Here is an 18875-nt window from a genome sequence, read left to right on the forward strand (position 1 = left end):
TCAAACACAGATTCAACCACAAAGGCCAGGGAGGTTTTCCTTTGCCTCACAAAGAAGGACACCTATTGGTAGATACAGTAGGTAAAAAAAGAAAAAGCAGACATGCCAAAGATGCTTCTACAAAGTATTGACTCAGGGATGTAAATGCAATATTTCTGTATTTAATTTTCAATACATTTGCAAACATTTCTAAAATCATATTTTCACTTTGTCATTATGGTGTATTGTGTGTAGATGGGTGAGATTGTTGTATTGTTGTAACACAACAACATCTGGAATAAGTCGAGGGATGTGAGTACTTTTTGAAGGCTCTGTATATGCATTATGTGTTGTGATTTATTAAGTGCTGTTTTCTAGTACAGTGTTTTCAGACATGTAAATAAAGTATTAATGCTAATTAAAAACATTTTATTGCATTTATTATTATCATTATAGAAATATCATTGGTGTCAACAGCAGCACATTTATATGGATAGAAGACACTGCTTTAAAAAGAGGATTCAACCATTGGTTGACAGAATAGCAGACAAGCAGGTGACTATCAATTCAAAAAGCAATATGAGAGTTAGACCCATAATGAATTTCAGAAACATTTCAAAATGGAGTATGATGTTAATATGTGAATTAACAAACTTACAGTCCAAACATTATACTTATACTACAACATAGTACAAAATGACCTTCTTCTATTTAACTTCTGAGTCAATTTCTCAGGGTTTGTGCTTCATACTGTATCTGTAGACCAATAAAAAGTGTAAGCATCAGCCAAAATATGATTGTTTCCCTGTAGTTAACGTCATGTGCTAAGATTTAAGATCTCTCTCTTGGTGTAGTGTTTGAATGGGTTGAAATGGCTACTGCTTCGTCTTTGTGTCCTGCCTGTTGCCTTGAATAGTTCTATGAAGTCACACATTGAGCATTTTGCTCAGGAAGTCCAAACGGACTACATATAACCAGCTGTTAACAGACTTACACACTGTTGAGCAACGTCTTTAGTGTTTCCATGGTAACTCCTCTGTGTCCGACGACCACTTTCTCTGGTACACTCTGACACTTTCTACCCCATCTCTTTGTTCGCCACTGGTTCCAGTGACCTCTTTTAAAAGCTATTATTAGCCTGTTCAAGCTCCTTCCATACAGTATGTTCGCTTGGGGAACTGTCAGCCTCCATAATCTTTCAATGAGTCTTTCAACAAATAATAGCAAAATCTTTAAGTGAGTCATCTGACAACTTATAAAATTCAATTTCTCCAATGAATATTAGAATATGATGAAGAAGGGTTCAAGGGTGACTCAGGTCAATAAGCTAGCCTCATTGATGGAAAAAAATGTTTTTCTTAAGACAAAAGTGTTTACAAGGAATTAAGCAATAATCCCAAATCTGTAGTAGGTACTTCTGGTTAAAAAAAATTGTTCATTTAGTTTGTCCGTTTTGTTTAGACTTTGATTTCCTCCTCCTCATCGGGGGTGATGAAGATGTAAGGTGTTTTCTCCATGGTCTGGCCCATGGTCACCTCTCCCTCCAGATCCATCCTCTGCTGCCCCTTCAGGATCCCTCCAACTCCGTAGAGCACCCCCAGCACATCAGTGGCACCCTGGAACCTCTCACTCTCCATAGCAGGCCTCTGTCTAGACGGGGAGCCCATCACTAAATCAGGCACCACCCCTTTAAGATGCTGCCCACCTCCATTAATCTCCATTCTCCTAGCCTCCTCTTCCTCCTCTTCCCACTCCATCCCATATGGACTCTTCCTGCTGCTACAGTCTTCTCGAAGCAGAGAATCCACCAATGAGGCAGTGGTGGCATCCATCTCCGAGTCCATCTCCGAGCCTTCATTGATCACAAACCCGAATGCAGAGCAGCTTGGCTCCTCTGCCATCCAGGCATGGCTGGGCTCTAGGTGGCCGTTGGGGCTGTCAATCAAACCAAACACCTCGCTCATGAGGGAGGGCCCCAGGTCAAAGGTGAAGGAGGCCATGGAGGTCAGGGACTCATACTGGGTCATGTGACCGGGGTCAGAAGTCAGGGTGGGGTATGCGGAGGACTTCAGGAGGGTGGAGACATCGGTGAGCGAGCAGCCGTGGGCATTGGGGGTACAGGAAATAGATCCTCCCTGTTGCGACTGACGCTCTGCTGAACGGGAGAGGCGGGGCAGAGTGGCGAAACCTGACTCCAAACCTGAGGGGGAGGAGAAACAAGGAGTTTAGTCCTAACATTCTGTATTGTGAAAAATTATTGACAAGAAACTTAAAAATAAAAACATCTATTTTACAGGATGAATAAATCAAATTCCAGTTGGCACCCTAGTTCTACCTTCATGAATAATCTCAAAGACGCTATGCTCGTCTGTCCTGGGAAGGTAAGTGGACTATGCTCAGTCTATGCTGGGAAGGTAAGCGGACTACGCTCAGTCTCTCTGGGAAGTAAAGTGGACTATGCTCAGTCTCTCCTGGGAAGTAAAGTGGACTACGCTCAGTCTCTCTGGGAAGTAAAGTGGACTATGCTCAGTCTCTCCTGGGAAGTAAAGTGGACTACGCTCAGTCTCTGCTGGGAAGTAAAGTGGACTACGCTCAGTCTCTGCTGGGAAGGTAAGTGGATGATGCTCAGTCTCTGCTGGGAAGTAAAGTGGACGATGCTCAGTCTCTGCTGGGAAGTAAAGTGGACGATGCTCAGTCTCTGCTGGGAAGTAAAGTGGACGATGCTCAGTCTCTGCTGGGAAGTAAAGTGGACGATGCTCAGTCTCTGCTGGGAAGTAAAGTGGACGATGCTCAGTCTCTGCTGGGAAGTAAAGTGGACGATGCTCAGTCTCTGCTGGGAAGGTAAGTGGACGATGCTCAGTCTCTGCTGGGAAGTAAAGTGGACGATGCTCAGTCTCTGCTGGGAAGGTAAGTGGACGATGCTCAGTCTCTGCTGGGAAGTAAAGTGGACGATGCTCAGTCTCTGCTGGGAAGTAAAGTGGACGATGCTCAGTCTCTGCTGGGAAGTAAAGTGGACGATGCTCAGTCTCTGCTGGGAAGTAAAGTGGACGATGCTCAGTCTCTGCTGGGAAGGTAAGTGGACGATGCTCAGTCTGCTGGGAAGGTAAGTGGACGATGCTCAGTCTCTGCTGGGAAGGTAAGTGGACGATGCTCAGTCTCTGCTGGGAAGGTAAGTGGACGATGCTCAGTCTCTGCTGGGAAGGTAAGTGGACGATGCTCAGTCTCTGCTGGGAAGGTAAGTGGACGATGCTCAGTCTCTGCTGGGAAGGTAAGTGGACGATGCTCAGTCTGCTGGGAAGGTAAGTGGAGAATTCAGAAAGGAACTTCCATAGATGCTCTCCCATCACCAACAGAGGGCAGTGTAAACTATGTCATCAAAGAGTGAGTCTTCTGCCAGTTTCAAACTCAAGCTCTATCTCTTGAGTTAGACATCACCTCTTAGGCATGTTGTTCTCAGGCCAGATCACTCACATGACCTGTCACACACTAGTGCTCTCATGGCCTACTGGAAACCAACTAGATGCAAGGTATGTTAAGAAACGACTGATAGTTTACTATACTGCCCCTACCAAGCAAAAAGGCAGTAACTGCTCATTGCGTGGAACTGAGAAAAATAGCTTTTATTTACCTTGGTTTCACAGTAATCTAGTACAGTTACTGCTAAAATGACCCCCAATTTTCTCCAAAACACAATAGAGGCAGGATACTTGCCCACATGATTAAGCATGTATTTAATGTAGAAAAATGACATTAACTCATTTTTGACCAATTGAGCAGGTCCTGCCTTTTTGCTCGGCAGGGCAGTACAGAATACTATAGTACTTACTATAGAATTATATAGTATACTGTAGAATCCTATACCCCATACTGTAGTATCCCTTGATCGTGTAGTGCTTACTATATACTTTTTTGTATACTGTAGAATACTATACTACACACAGTACTATCCCTTGATCATGTAGCGCTTACTTTAGAACTTTTAGATCGATTGAAGCGCTAGCTAGCTTTACTGCTAGCTGCTAACTTTGTTGATGCTGTTTTGATTTGACCGTGCTGTCCTTGGGAATCTCATGCCTGGGATTTTCTCTGAGGTCCCCCCTTGATCGTGTAGTGCTTACTATAGAATGTTGTAGAATACTATACCCTACACTGTAGTTAGTATCCCTTGATTGCTTTATTCAGTTGATTGTTTAAAAACACACAATACAACCACAAATGTGGATACAATGCATTTAGAAATTTGTAGAGAATAACACAAAAAAGAAAAAATGTATTTCCATTGTGGTTCTAGTTCAAACATGTTAGACATTTACAGCTAACGCATATGAAAAGAATACTATGGACTACCATGGTCTAAATACTGTACTATTACTATATTTATATAATATAGCATTCACTGTAGTGTTTTTGTGAACTTTACTGTAGTATATAGTATTCCCAGTGTTTTTGCAGACATGACTACAGTATTCACTGGTGTTTTTGCAGGCATTACTGTAGTATACTGTAGTATTTAGTGTAGTGCTTTTGCGGGCATTACTGTAATATACTGTAGTATTCACTGGTGCTTTTGCAGACATGAGTGTAGTATACACTAGTGTTTTTGCGGGCATTACTGTAGTATACTGTAGTATTTACTGTAGTGTTTTTGCAGACATTACCGTAGTATATTATAGTATTTACTGTAGTGTTTTTCCGGACATGACTAAAGTATTACTATTTATATACAATTGTAGTATAGTATTCACTGTAGTGTTTTTGCGTACGTTACTGTATTATTCACTATAGTGTCAGCTAAAACACTACGCTGAATACTATAGTATATAAATAGTAATACTACACTATTTAGACCATAGTATACTATAGTTTTTTTCATGTGGGTAGTTTGAATGGGTTGTGCCCACTACCCAGGAGTACAGGACTCTCACCAAAAACAAGCATGCACACACAGACAAAAACATGCCTCCACACACACGCACACGCACACGCACACACCAATAGGACAGAAAGGTCAGACAGTGAGACATGAGGGTATTACAGTTTTTTACAATCACTTTGGCACTAATTTCAGAACCTTTTTTCTAAACTCTAGACACAAAACTCACAATCGATCAAAAAAGCACATTTTTCAAAACTCAACACTTTTTCCAATTGCTTGGACACAATACACATAAAGCTATGATCATTTGTTTATTGAACTGCTCAAAATGATAAGTAACTGTTGCATGACTCTTAATGCATAGTTTTATGGAAACTGATGAACAATATTCCATGTTTAGATCATGAAAGTTTCAGGATAACGAGATCCATTGACACCAATTACCGTGGAACATGAACCAATTGGACTACATTATCTATGGTTGTAAAATTTCATCATCATTCTTTATCAGACACTGTTTCTATGGTCCCATGTACCACTTTTCCAGACCATGTTTTCAGATTTGACATTACTGTACATCTATCTAGTACTGGGTAGGACCCCCTTTTGCCTCCACAACAGCCTGAATTATTCATGGTGTTGTACGTTAAGAGATGCCCTTCTGCACACCACTGTTTTAAATGGCTGTTATTTGAGCATTTTTGGCCTTTCTGTTAGCTTGAATAAGTTTGGACATTCTCCTCTGACCTCTCTCATTAACAAGGCGTTTTTGCCCATAGAACTGACGCTCACTGAATGTGTTTTGTTTATCGCGCCATTCTCTGTAAACTCTAGAGACTGTAGTGCATAAAAATCCCAGGAGGGCAGCTGTTTCTGAGATGCTGGAACCACCATGTGTGGCACCAACAATCATACCACGGTCAAAGTTGCTTAGATTACGCATCTTGCCCGTTCTAATGTTTGGTCGAACAACAACTAAAGCTCTCTACTCTATATACTCTATATATTGAGTTGCAGGCAGCCACATGATTCGCTGTTCGAAGGAGCAGGCTATTTGCGTTAATTAACACGCAGGTGTACCTAATAAAGTGGCCAGTGAGTGTACGTATGTATGCAGGCCCTTGTAATTGCTTTTCCAATACTGCCAACTCATTACTGATGATTGATTTCACATTGTGGTACGAGAACATAGTGAAATGAGAGCCGGCAGGTGATCCAGGTCACAATAGAGGTCAAGCAGTGGGAGGACGTGGTGGTCAAAGGAATGGCAGGGGACAAGCACCCCTTCTGAGAGGTGGTCGTGGGCCTCGTTTGAGAGGTGTGGGGGAACGTGGTAGAGGACAAGGCCACGGAACACGACAGCGGCAGCAACAACATAGAGTGTCCAATGAGCAATAGTTGTAGACCATGTCGTAAATCATGGCATGACAATGACTGAGGCAGCTACAATGTTTAAACCAAACCTCAGATGATCAACCGTGGTCTCAAATCATCAGAACTTTCCTCAGTGAGAACCGGTAAGTCTTCAGCATGCACTAAACATTAGGCTACTCTCAGTTGTCAAATGACTGTATACTGCATGCCAATGTGTACCACAGAGTAGGTGATGTGACTAAATGTGTTCTTACTGTCATTTTCCCTGCAGAATTGAGACTAGACCAAATAGGGGAGGCAGAGGTAAAATTCTGACAGACCAACAAGAGCGGGCTGTGCTCAATTTGGTTTGGGACAGAATGATATTCGCCTTACATAAATTCAGCAGCACATCTTGGACAATGAGGACTTGTTCAACAATGTGGAAGCCATAAGTTTGCCGACTATTGCACGCATGCTGAAAAGGCACCAGGTGTCTCTAAAACAGCTACACCGTGTGCCTTTTGAAAGAAATGCAGACAGAGTGAAGCAACTGAGGACTGAGTATGTTCAGGTATGTTCAGTTTCAAGATGCCTGTTGTGAAAAATTCCCCCAAAATTCTACATCTACATCAGTAATTCTCTTTCCAAAATGCCTTTTTAGAGGATGATGGAGCTGGATGCTGACAAAAACCATCCCAAATTCCGCTTTTTAGATGAGGCAGGCTTCAACCTGGCCAAGACAAGGAGGAGAGGTCGGAATTTCATTGGCCAGCAGGCAACCATCCAAGTACCTGGACAGCGTGGGGCCAACATCACCATGTGTGTGGCTATATCGCAGACCGCGTATTGGATCATATAATGCTTCTCTCCTTGTAACCTTCCTTGATGAGCTAAATCAGGTCTGTAGAGCTGATGGCGTGACCTATGTCATTGTGTGGGATAATGTCAGGTTCCACCATGCTCAAATGGTGCAAGCATGGTTTCAGGCCCATCCACAATTTACCACCCTGTACTTACCCCCATACTCTCTTTTCCTTAACCCGATTAAGGAATTTTTCTCCACATGGAGGTGGAAGGTGTGTGATAGGCGCCCTCACAAACAAGCCACCCTTCTCCAGGCCATGGATGACGCATGCAATGACATCACGGCAGACCAGTGTCAGGCCTGGATTCGCCATGCCCGAAGATTCTTCCCAAGATGTTTGGTTAATGAAAATATCCGTTGTGATGTGGATAAGAACCTATGGCCAAATCCACAAGACAGGGTTGATGGAAATATAGAAGTACAGTAATCAATCCTTTGTTTTGCTTTTTACAGTAAGCCAGGTGAGGAACACTGCAGTTGACATTTTACTGTAGTTTTTTTCTTTTTTGTAGCTAATTATTTTTGCTTTGATTCAAAGAAACCTATGTTGTGATTTTATTGTATTTCATCAATATATTTCTGATTTTGTTCAATGATTCCACTGTCTGTAGTATTCTCTCTACTAGTCCTTTTACCATGATGTATTTACGTGTAGTAGCATAATGAAACTAATTCATTATGTATCACATATTTTGTACTACAATATTTAATGATTGTACGAACAACTACACAGTGAAACTATCGGTATCTTGTGTGTGGGTGATCTAAGTGAATGTTACTATGGTATTTCATGATAAATGAGTTATTTGAACCAATGATTCCGCAAGTGCAAGGTTTCTTTAAAGATATAAATGCACAATGCAATGTTTTGAACATTGGACAGCCTGTGTTACAAGTGATGACCATTTTGTGTCTAGAGTTAAAAAAAATTACCACAAGGTTCTGAAATTAGTGCCAAAGTGATTGTAAAAACTGTAATGTGGGGCAGTCAGTCACACTGGGCCTCAGACCAGACACATAACAGCACAGTCATGTCTGGCGCGGCTCTCTCTTATCATCACACAACAAGCTGGAGAGAGTATGAGGGTTGTTGTGTATGAACCAAGGTGATTCATCATGACAGCTGTGGAAAATCGGTGAATTACTGTGGCTTGTTTTTACAGCATGTCCAATGGCAGCTACTGCTTCTATGACTGACCATGTATCAAATCCAAGTCTCCTGCATGCAACAAGACTGTGTTAGCCTGCTGAGCTAAAGCCTAGACCTTAGGTCCAGGAGCTACTACAAGCCTCCACAGGTACATGTTCACTTATTGTGTGGATGCATGCATACAGTGTGAGTATGTGTGTGTATATTTATTTATTTTACCTTTACTTAACTAGGCAAGTCAGTTAAGAACAAATTCTTATTTACAATGCCTACCAGGGAACAGTGGGTTAACTGCCTTGTTCAGGGTCAGAACGACAGATTTTTTACTTTGTCAGCTCGGGGATTCGATTCAGCAACCTTTCAGTTACTGGTCCAACGCTCTAACCACTAAGCTAACTGCCGCCCCAAATGTGTCTGAATGTGTGTGTGAATGTGTCTGAATGTGTGTGTGAATGTGTGTGTGTGTGTATGTGAGTGGGTGTGTATGTGAGTGTGAATGTGTGTGTGTATGTGAGTGTGAATGTGTGTTTGTATGTGAGTGTGAATTGTGTGTGTATGTGAGTGTGAATGTGTGTTTGTATGTGAGTGTGAATTGTGTGTGTGTGTGAATATGTGTGTGTACATATATATGTGTGTGTATATGCATATGTGTGTGTATATGTGTGTGAATGTAGGTGTACAGTAAGACTCACCATAACCATAAGTGGTCTCCTCCAGGGAGGTAGGAGAGGCAGGGAAGAGGTTTTTAGCAGGGCAGCCGTTTTGTGAGTCCACATCCAGTCGGGGGAGGGACACTGCATTCTTGATAATGGGGGATATGGGAGGGGGTGGCGGGGACAGGTCCTTGGATCCTCCCCTGGGACGCTCTGGTGTCTTCCGAACACGCCGGAGGGTCCGAGAGAAGAACGCCCCAATCTTGTTGTCAGGGCTTGTGACAGAATCAGCATCCCCGTTTCCATTGGTGGCCCCCCCATGGTTGCTAAGGAACGAGGTGTCCCCGAACACGTCCCCTCCGCGGCCCACGTGCATGGTGTGTTGGAAGTCCCCCAGCGGAGGGCTGATCATGTCCAGGGTGAGGTCACCTTTGAAACGACGTTTCCCCTGAGAGCCGGCCACCAGGCCCTTCAGCCCAGGGATCTTCCCCAGGTTCATGGTGATGGCCAAGGGTATGGTCTTCTAAAAATGACAAAAATCCTTTAAGTCCTCTAAAAGATGGGATGAAAATGTAGTTTCAAATATCTTTGGAGAAACTGTTACTGGAGAGTAGCTTTAGAAATGCTCCCAGGGGGATTGTGTGCCTCAAAAGTAATGATCGTGATCGTTTAGGTTTTGAATAGAATTTCAACACCAGGTTTTGTAGGGTCAACCTCAGTAATGGAGAAATTTATTCTATTCTCTTGTTATCATGTGCTGTTTGCAATTTCAGTCCCATTTTCTGCTGTTTGTTGTCATCCATATCCAGCTGGATTAAGTGGAGAGAAATGGAGGAGAAAAGTATGCCGTTCAGTTCCTGGAATCCGCCTCCAGTTTGAGTGTGGTCAGAGACGCTGGGCTCGACAGTTGTTTTGGGCTTTGGGTTTATAAAACATCAGCTCAGGAAGAAGCCCAGTTCCAGCTGCAAATATCCCTCCTGCGGTTGTACACTGGAACCATTTATTAAAATAAAGCCAAAAAATGTATTTGAATCTCCATCTAGGAGAGGCTCAAATTCAGCTATAACAACAGTCTAGGTATTCTTAGGGGACTTTCTTTGCTAGAGATTGATTTGGTGTATTGACATAGAACCAGGTAGGTGGTCTGGCAGAACACTTCACTAACTGGAACATTCAGTTAGAAAGTAACTGGATCAGCCTTTTCTACAGACCCTGCCCTTCTGTTAGACATCAAAGTTCCAGGTTCCAAAGTCCATTGTTCTGGAACTTTCTAAATTTAGACCACAGTAACTCTCCTGTCGCTACTCTCGTGAACAAAATAAACGTCAGTCTGGTTTTTGTCTGGGAGTCTCAGGGTATTTTGTTTCTCTCTCGTCCTGTGTCTTGCTACAACATGAGTGCTAATTAATCATATCACGTCATATTTCACTGAAATACTTGTTTCATCCTTCTTTAAAAGCAGAGTAGGGACCCTCATTCAGCACTTCAAACTGATTTCACCAGCAGCAGAAACCTTGTATACAAACATGCAAAGTATGTTCCACCAGATAAAAACACAGGCCTCTATTTTTGGCCAAAAGTGCACAAAATACTGACAAAAGTCAGCTAAGAAAATCACTTATCTGACTTTAATTGCACATAATACACCAGTGGGTCAACACTGGCAAGAGACGGGCAAATCATTTTCCTGTGTTATCTTTAGCCAGTGGAGTAATGGATATCGCTTTCTGAAATATTTTGATAGTGTAGAGTACACAGACAAGGTCTTCTGGTTATTTTAAGTGCTTTCCACTGCTGAGGCCCTCCCACGCGCGATAGCCTGGCTTTATTAATGACTCGGAACAGACCTCTGAATGGAATTGCGTCACGGTTAAAGCAGACTTTTAATTTGCTCCTAACTACAGTCCCAGGTCCTCTCTAGGTCTCGACTGGCTGCCGTTTTAAGAGGGGCAGCTAGGAGCAGCAGAGGGAGGAAGCACACCTCACACCACAGACCAGAGGAGAGAGAGAGAGCAGTACCAGGGGTTTACTCACCAGACTTCTATTAGGTGTGATGTTGAATTTGAGAGTGTTAACCTCTAGAGAGCACTAACCAGACAGTCATAACCAGACTTCATACAGTCAGAGTTCACGCCACTACCTCTTTATCCCTTACTAACACTCCCATGTGACTGTGAGCCGCAGAGGTGAAAGCAATCATGCCCCTCTCAGCCTGTGTGTGAATATGAAGAAGATACTCCTCAGTTTCAATCATGTATTTCAAGAGGAGAGGTATCTTGACCCCATCATACTGTACTAACAGAAGGGCCTGGAGCTCTGCTCTACTGTAATCCTGTTTCAGTCGGAGGATCTTTGGCCCACGCTCAGTGGGGTTCGAGTCTGTCCTTACCGTCCCGAGGGGCTTGGAAAGAGAGAGAGGGCCACTTAGTTGACCTTTGGTCTGACTCCTGCAGACACAGCTGTAGCACAGAGGTTAATCCCCACCCGTCTTTAAGGCACGCTCCTATATGTCTCCTATACGTCTCCTGTACGTCTCGTGTACGTCTCCTGTACGTCTCCTGTACGTCTCCTATACGTCTCCTGTACGTCTCCTGTACGTCTCCTGTACGTCTCCTGTACGTCTCCTGTACGTCTCCTGTACGTCTCCTGTACGTCTCGTGTACGTCTCCTGTACGTCTCCTATACGTCTCCTATACGTCCCAGCATCTCCCCCCTGCCCTCTCCTCCTCTCCTTCTGGTCATTTGTTTTCAGAGGTACGCATATCCAGGCATCTGAGCAGGGCTGAACCCAAACCCTGTTATGTTAAGTCTCTAAAAGGTAATACGTTTAATGCAGTAATCCGGGCGGCTGTCTGTGTTTTCAGAAGCAAAAAGGGGGGACTTCTCTGGGGATTGGTTGTGGCCTGGATTAGCCCCTAATCCCTGGATCTCTTCTTCCCCTCGTCCGACCGTCCAGGCTCCCTCTTTTTGGCCTTTCTCCTCCTTCTTTCTGGGCTCTGTCCTGGCTCTGACCTCCCTCTCTATGGGTCTGTGCTGGTTCTCTCTTCCAGGCCTGATCTCCGCTGGTTATCTGGAGCTACCTTGGCCTCACTGAAAACATGCCGTCTGCTGTAGGAGAGCGAGAGGGGGAGACAGGGAGTTATATATGGTAGGTCATGGTACCGGTGCATGGACAAGGCACACACAGGAATATAGTGAAACATAAATCATCTGGTGTTTGGAGTGCAGCTGGTACGGTCAATTTTGTGTATTCACCATATTTTCCACTCCTTTTTCTACTCTAGTCTGTTTTCCTGCCACTACCCAAGTAGTAACTGCTACAATAGTTTCTGTTTGACAGTAATTTAACTGGCTCAACATTTCTCAACAAATTTCAAAAAGGCCAAAATGATACAAGCGGAGTATTCAGGGGGTTTCCTGAACATCTCTACTTTAGGCTACATCACAGACCCATTCATCCAATCCTCCTCCACCATGTATCTGCCATGCCTGTGAGCCAAGGTGAGGCATGGTAGATGTTCACTGCCGGGCATGTGAGGTATGGTATGGTATGGTTGCGTGCCAAATGGCACCCTAGTCCATATATAGTGCACTACTTTTGAACAGAGCCCATAGGCCCATAGGCCTCTGGTCAAAAGGATTGCACTATGTAGTGAATAGGGTTCCATTTGGGATGCAACTAGATGTAAACCAGAGACGCCAGGCTCTAATAGGAGTTGTGTGTGTGTGAACAGATTCCTGGGAGCAACATCTCTGGCCTCTCTCTCCCTCCATCACATCACATCAGAGACAGAAAAGGAGAACCAAACCACATCCCTGATTAGAAACACCTTCAGGTCTGATCCTGCTTCCTTCTCTGAGACTGGCTGGCTGTGTTACTGTACTGGATGAAGTTCTCAGGGTTTGGAGCGATACATGCACAGACACACAAACACACACACACAAACACACAGCTAGATCAATAGACTGGAGAGATGCAGGTTGGTGTTTATTATCATGAATCTTACCCTAGAGGCAGAACTGAGCGAATTCTGCTAGATGGGCAAGAGGCAAATAAAAAATTGGCTATATGGTAAAAATGTATGAAAACATAAATGTGCTTTTCTCTTCATTTAAGGTTAGGGTTAGGCATTACGGTTAGCAGTGTGGTTCGGGTCAGGGTTAAGGTTAGGGTTAGGCATTACGGTTAGCAGTGTGGTTCGGGTCAGGGTTAAGGTTAGGGTTAGGCATTACGGTTAGCAGTGTGGTTCGAATCAGGGTTAAGGTTAGGGTTAGGCATTACGTTTAGCAGTGTGGTTCAGGTCAGGGTTAAGGTTAGGGTTAGGCATTACGGTTAGCAGTGTGGTTCGAATCAGGGTTAAGGTTAGGGTTAGGCATTACGGTTAGCAGTGTGGTTCAGGTCAGGGTTAAGGTTAGGGTTAGGCATTACGGTTAGCAGTGTGGTTCGAATCAGGGTTAAGGTTAGGGTTAGGCATTACGGTTAGCAGTGTGGTTCGGGTCAGGGTTAAGGTTAGGGTTAGGCATTACGGTTAGCAGTGTGGTTCGAATCAGGGTTAAGGTTAGGGTTAGGCATTACGGTTAGCAGTGTGGTTCGGGTCAGGGTTAAGGTTAGGGTTAGGCATTATGGTTAGCAGTGTGGTTCGGATCAGGGTTAAGGTTAGGGTTAGGCATTACGGTTAGCAGTGTGGTTCGAATCAGGGTTAAGGTTAGGGTTAGGCATTACGGTTAGCCGTGTGGTTCGGATCAGGGTTAAGGTTAGGGTAAGGCATTACGGTTAGCAGTGTGGTTCGGATCAGGGTTAAGGTTAGGGTTAGGCATTACGGTTAGCAGTGTGGTTCGAATCAGGGTTAAGGTTAGGGTTAGGCATTACGGTTAGCCGTGTGGTTCGGATCAGGGCTAAGGTTAGGGTAAGGCATTACGGTTAGCAGTGTGGTTCGGGTCAGGGTTAAGGTTAGGGTTAGGCATTACGGTTAGCAGTGTGGTTCGGGTCAGGGTTAAGGTTAGGGTTAGGCATTACGGTTAGCAGTGTGGTTCGGGTCAGGGTTAAGGTTAGGGTTAGGTTTAGGGCTGCCTCCAGAACAAAATTCATGACAAACAACGCTAACCTGCTGGAGAGATACTGTACTCTCAGTCATCTCTAATTTAATTGATTGAATGAGTCAGGATTTTATATAGAATAATGACTTGTCAGGTATCCCAACCAGTGTTCATTTGACCCATCTCCTCCTTGCCAAACTCCAGTCCCTTTTTTAAGTCCCTCCCTCGCTAACTTAACCAGGTGAACAAACATACAAGATAAGACTGCATTTCTTCACTCCCCCTGCGACATCCAATTACCTTATATTCCTCTTAGCTGTTGCTCTATTTGAATACAAGGAAAACAGAGCAACACTTCTCCTAAACTAAGAAAACAATTTTGCTTCTTCAACAAACATCCATTGCTTCTTTGCATCTCTCTCCAACCCCCCTCTTTACCCTTCTCTCTCTCTCCAACCCCCCTCTTTACCCTTCTCTCTCTCTCCAACCCCCTCTTTACCCTTCTTTCTCTCCAACCCCCCTCTTTACCCTTCTTTCTCTCCAACCCCCCTCTTTACCCTTCTTTCTCTCTCCAACCCCCTCTTTACCCTTCTCTCTCTCTCCAACCCCCTCTTTACCCTTCTCTCTCTCTCCAACCCCCCTCTTTACCCTTATTTCTCTCTCAACCCCCCTCTTTACCCTTCTTTCTCTCTCCAACCCCCTCTTTACCCTTCTCTCTCTCTCCAACCCCCTCTTTACCCTTCTCTCTCTCTCCACCCCCCCTCTTTACCCTTCTTTCTCTCTCCAACCCCCCTCTTTACCCTTATTTCTCTCTCAACCCCCCTCTTTACCCTTCTCTCTCTCTCCAACCCCCCTCTTTACCCTTCTTTCTCTCTCCAACCCCCCTCTTTACCCTTCTCTCTCTCTCCAACCCCCTCTTTACCCTTCTTTCTCTCTCTCTCCAACCCCCCCTTTACCCTTCTTTCTCTCTCCAACCCTCCCTCTTTACCCTTCTCTCTCTCTCCAACCCCCTCTTTACCCTTCTCTCTCTCTCCAACCCCCCTCTTTACCCTTCTTTCTCTCTCCAACCCCCCTCTTTACCCTTCTTTCTCTCTCCAACCCCCCTCTTTACCCTTCTTTCTCTCTCCAACCCCCCTCTTTACCTTCTTTCTCTCTCCAACCCCCCTCTTTACCCTTCTCTCTCTCTCCCAACCCCCTCTTTACCCTTCTTTCTCTCTCTCTCCAACCCCCCTCTTTACCCTTCTCTCTCTCTCCAACCCCCCCTCTTTACCCTTCTTTCTCTCTCCAACCCCCCTCTTTACCCTTCTTTCTCTCTCCAACCCCCCTCTTTACCCTTCTCTCTCTCTCCAACCCCCTCTTTACCCTTCTTTCTCTCTCTCTCTAACCCCCCTCTTTACCCTTCTTTCTCTCTCCAACCCTCCCTCTTTACCCTTCTCTCTCTCCAACCCCCTCTTTACCCTTCTTTCTCTCTCTCTCCAACCCCCTCTTTACCCTTCTTTCTCTCTCTCTCCAACCCCCCTCTTTACCCTTCTTTCTCTCTCCAACCCCCCCTCTTTACCCTTCTCTCTCTCCAACCCCCCTCTTTACCCTTCTTTCTCTCCAACCCCCCTCTTTACCCTTCTTTCTCTCTCTAACCCCCCTCTTTACCCTTCTTTCTCTCCAACCCCCCCTCTTTACCCTTCTTTCTCTCTAACCCCCCTCTTTACCCTTCTTTCTCTCCAACCCCCCCCTCTTTACCCTTCTCTCTCTCTAACCCCCCTCTTTACCCTTCTTTCTCTCTCCAACCCCCCTCTTTACCCTTCTTTCTCTCTAACCCCCCCTTTACCCTTCTTTCTCTCCAACCCCCCCTCTTTACCCTTCTTTCTCTCTAACCCCCCTCTTTACCCTTCTTTCTCTCCAACCCCCCCCTCTTTACCCTTCTCTCTCTCCAACCCCCCTCTTTACCCTTCTTTCTCTCCAACCCCCCCTCTTTACCCTTCTTTCTCTCTAACCCCCCTCTTTACCCTTCTTTCTCTCCAACCCCCCCTCTTTACCCTTCTCTCTCTCTAACCCCCTTCTTTACCCTTCTTTCTCTCTCCAACCCCCCTCTTTACCCTTCTTTCTCTCTAACCCCCCCTTTACCCTTCTCTCTCTCCAACCCCCCTCTTTACCCTTCTTTCTCTCAACCCCCCCTCTTTACCCTTCTTTCTCTCTAACCCCCCTCTTTACCCTTCTTTCTCTCCAACCCCCCCTCTTTACCCTTCTCTCTCTCTAACCCCCCTCTTTACCCTTCTTTCTCTCTCCAACCCCCCCTCTTTACCCTTCTTTCTCTCTAACCCCCCTCTTTACCCTTCTTTCTCTCCAACCCCCCCTCTTTACCCTTCTCTCTCTCTAACCCCCCTCTTTACCCTTCTTTCTCTCTCCAACCCCCCCTCTTTACCCTTCTCTCTCTCTAACCCCCCCTTTACCCTTCTTTCTCTTTCCAACCCTGTACTGGGAGTTCACACCTCTTAAATTGACATTGGTTGCGTCAATCAAAGATTGTGGATAAATGTAGATAGTTCTGTCTCTGCCAAAGGGATCACATGGGAGGAATGTGGGGCACAGGTACAATTGGCCAGGGTTAAAATAAAGGAATCTCATTGGATAAGGCCAACCTGTAAGGAATACCTCATCATCAGATTCAGATTTGAGGTGTTTGCTCGGTCATTCGGGTCCAATATGCACAAGTAAGACCGGCGCCTGGCCAAAACTGAAAACCAAAAATCTATAGAGGCATGTGATGGTTTAAACAGGTCTACTGAATATATCAATTAGACCTGCCTGGTGTTGCAAGCTAAGCACCAAGAGCACATTGTTATTGAGTAACGAACATGTTACCACAGAGCCTACTCTCTCCATTGATCTGCCTGATTCCATCTAGTGTTTCATGAGTTAGCTGTGACGCTAACAAGCTCTCCAATCAATTATATTGGCTGATCTCCCTAATGAGGTCAGAGTAGTGACACCTCTGTTTTAAGTAGTGTTGCTACCCTTGACATTTGGAGAGGCTGCATCATTACTGTGTTGATATGTCAGTTAGTGGGTCCCCCTATGAAACAGTGTAATAACAGAGGTGCCTTATTGCTATTAGAAACTGATTACCAACGTAATTAGAGCAGTAAAACTAAATGTTTTGTCATACCTGTGGTATATGGTCTGATATACCATGGCTTTCAGCCAATCAGCATTCAGAGCTTGAACCACCCAGTTTAAAATGAATATCATTTGTGGACAATATTGTTGATCTGATAAGACCTAAGCATAGACCTGTTATATATTGCAACACAAGCAACCCTAAAATATTCTGCAGGCCAGATTATGTTTCATGACAAATGATCTATGGACAGACCCACGACACTTTTCCCACAATAACATATGTGCATGTTAGGCTAAATTTAGGCTACAGGACCATAGAACCGTATACATAGGCAGCATACATAGTTTCAGATATAAAATATGATGACTTGATTGTGAATAGACAGTTAGGTAACATTAAACAATTTAAACAAAACAAAAAACGTTACTCCATACCTTACTTTCATTTGACACAGTGAGTCTATGGATATTTGTGAGATTACATTTATAGAAGGTTAATGAATAGCCTTCATACTTAAACAAATAGCCGAATGAAATGGTAAACTGCATAAGCAAAACAAAAAGTTGAGCGCAAAGAAAAACTTACCTGGGCAAGTAGGCTAAGAGACATTGACACAGATAGGACACGATTAAATGCCAGTAGTTTTTTATGATAACCCACAAAATCCGTATTTATAATTCAAAATGTATGATAAAGTATCGTGACTTCTCGGGGCCGGTCTCGTAGCTGGTCTCGTAGCTGCACAACGCAGCTAGTGCGGTCAGCTTCACCAGAGAGTCCGTGAACAAGGGGCGGTCGAGGCAAAAACTGACGAGGCCATCGTCGAATCAGCAGCAGAGAACATGCAAGGGGAATACACTGTATGAACGAGCACGCTTCTCTAACTGCAAGACACATTCCAAAATATAGCCCCAATGAGCAAAGCTTTTTAAGGGTTCGTTTACAGTATGATTCATCTTTATATGTCCCATCGAATATGAAAGACACCTGTACACCTGAAGCTGTAGTGGGCAGGCTACATCTGTCAAAACGAGTTATCAATTGATCTGACTATACTTACCGTTTAAAACCCTCAGGTGTCACAAGCCTGATGTAAAATTAAACCATTCTGCCCATAAACCTGTCTCTGTCCTCAGTCTGTGACGTCTTAAACAGCAACAGATTAATGTATTTATTGACTATATGATTTATTTCTTTCATTCTTCATTCAATTTTCATGGCACAGAGTAATGCAACTGATTTCCAACATCTCTTTTGAAAGCACCACAGAGGCATCCAAAGGCCATTTTTTAAATGTATTTTTTTATTTAACCAGGTAGGCCAGTTGAGAACAAGTTCTCATTTTCAACTGCGACCTGCCCAAGATAAAGCAAAGCAGTGCGACAAAAAACAACAACACAGAGTTACACATAAACAAACGTACAGTCAATAACACAAAATAAAATAAAAATAGAAAAAATCTATGTACAGTGTGTGCTGACCTGTCCAACAGGATACTACATCCTTATCAACAGGAAGTATCCTCAGATGGTCTTCAAAGCATTTCATGTCCTGGCTGCTAACTAGTTAAAATTCCCAGCTTCTAGCAAGGCTGTTACAGTGATGATGACACCCCCTCTTCATGTTTTACCACTTCCCCAACAACACACCCACACACAGACACACACACACAAACACACCCACACACACACCAACTCCGCACAACTGTTAAAACCAAGCCAACACCCTTCCTCATCTTATCACTGACTGCAAGGGAACATCCACTCAAAAACGATCTTTTGTTCTTTTTTTATTTAGTCCGCTGTTGATACAGTACCAAAACGTTCAGCACATCGGCAGTC

At 44.2% G+C, this 18875-nt stretch overlaps 1 protein-coding gene across 2 annotated transcripts; it reads right to left on the reverse strand.

Moving 5' to 3' along the window:
- Window positions 1-387: 387 nt before the first annotated feature.
- LOC115153598 (cdc42 effector protein 1) lies at window positions 388-18611 on the reverse strand. Of its 2 annotated transcripts, none has more exons than XM_029699212.1 (3): window positions 18516-18611; window positions 8919-11987; window positions 388-2179 (listed from the first exon to the last, which is right to left on the reverse strand). In XM_029699212.1, the coding sequence occupies exons 2-3, from the start codon at window positions 9376-9378 to the stop codon at window positions 1437-1439; spliced, it is 1203 nt and encodes a 400-aa protein (XP_029555072.1). In that variant the 5' UTR covers window positions 9379-11987; window positions 18516-18611; the 3' UTR covers window positions 388-1436. The 2 variants fall into 2 exon arrangements, with proteins under 2 accessions (XP_029555072.1, XP_029555071.1); XM_029699211.1 differs by lacking the exon at window positions 18516-18611 and adding an exon at window positions 17620-17840.
- Between the last annotated feature and the right edge of the window lie 264 nt (window positions 18612-18875).

This window comes from Salmo trutta, chromosome 18 (assembly GCF_901001165.1).
Source record: "Salmo trutta chromosome 18, fSalTru1.1, whole genome shotgun sequence".
NCBI lineage: Eukaryota > Metazoa > Chordata > Actinopteri > Salmoniformes > Salmonidae > Salmo > Salmo trutta.

Coding starts and splice junctions, on each gene's coding strand:
- LOC115153598 (XM_029699212.1), bottom strand. CDS start 9,378: ATGAACCTGGGGAAGATCCCTGGGCTGAAGGGCCTGGTGGCCGGCTCT. Junction 2,180..8,918: donor GGAGACCACTTATGGTTATG/GTGAGTCTTACT, acceptor CCTCCCCCTCAG/GTTTGGAGTCAGGTTTCGCC.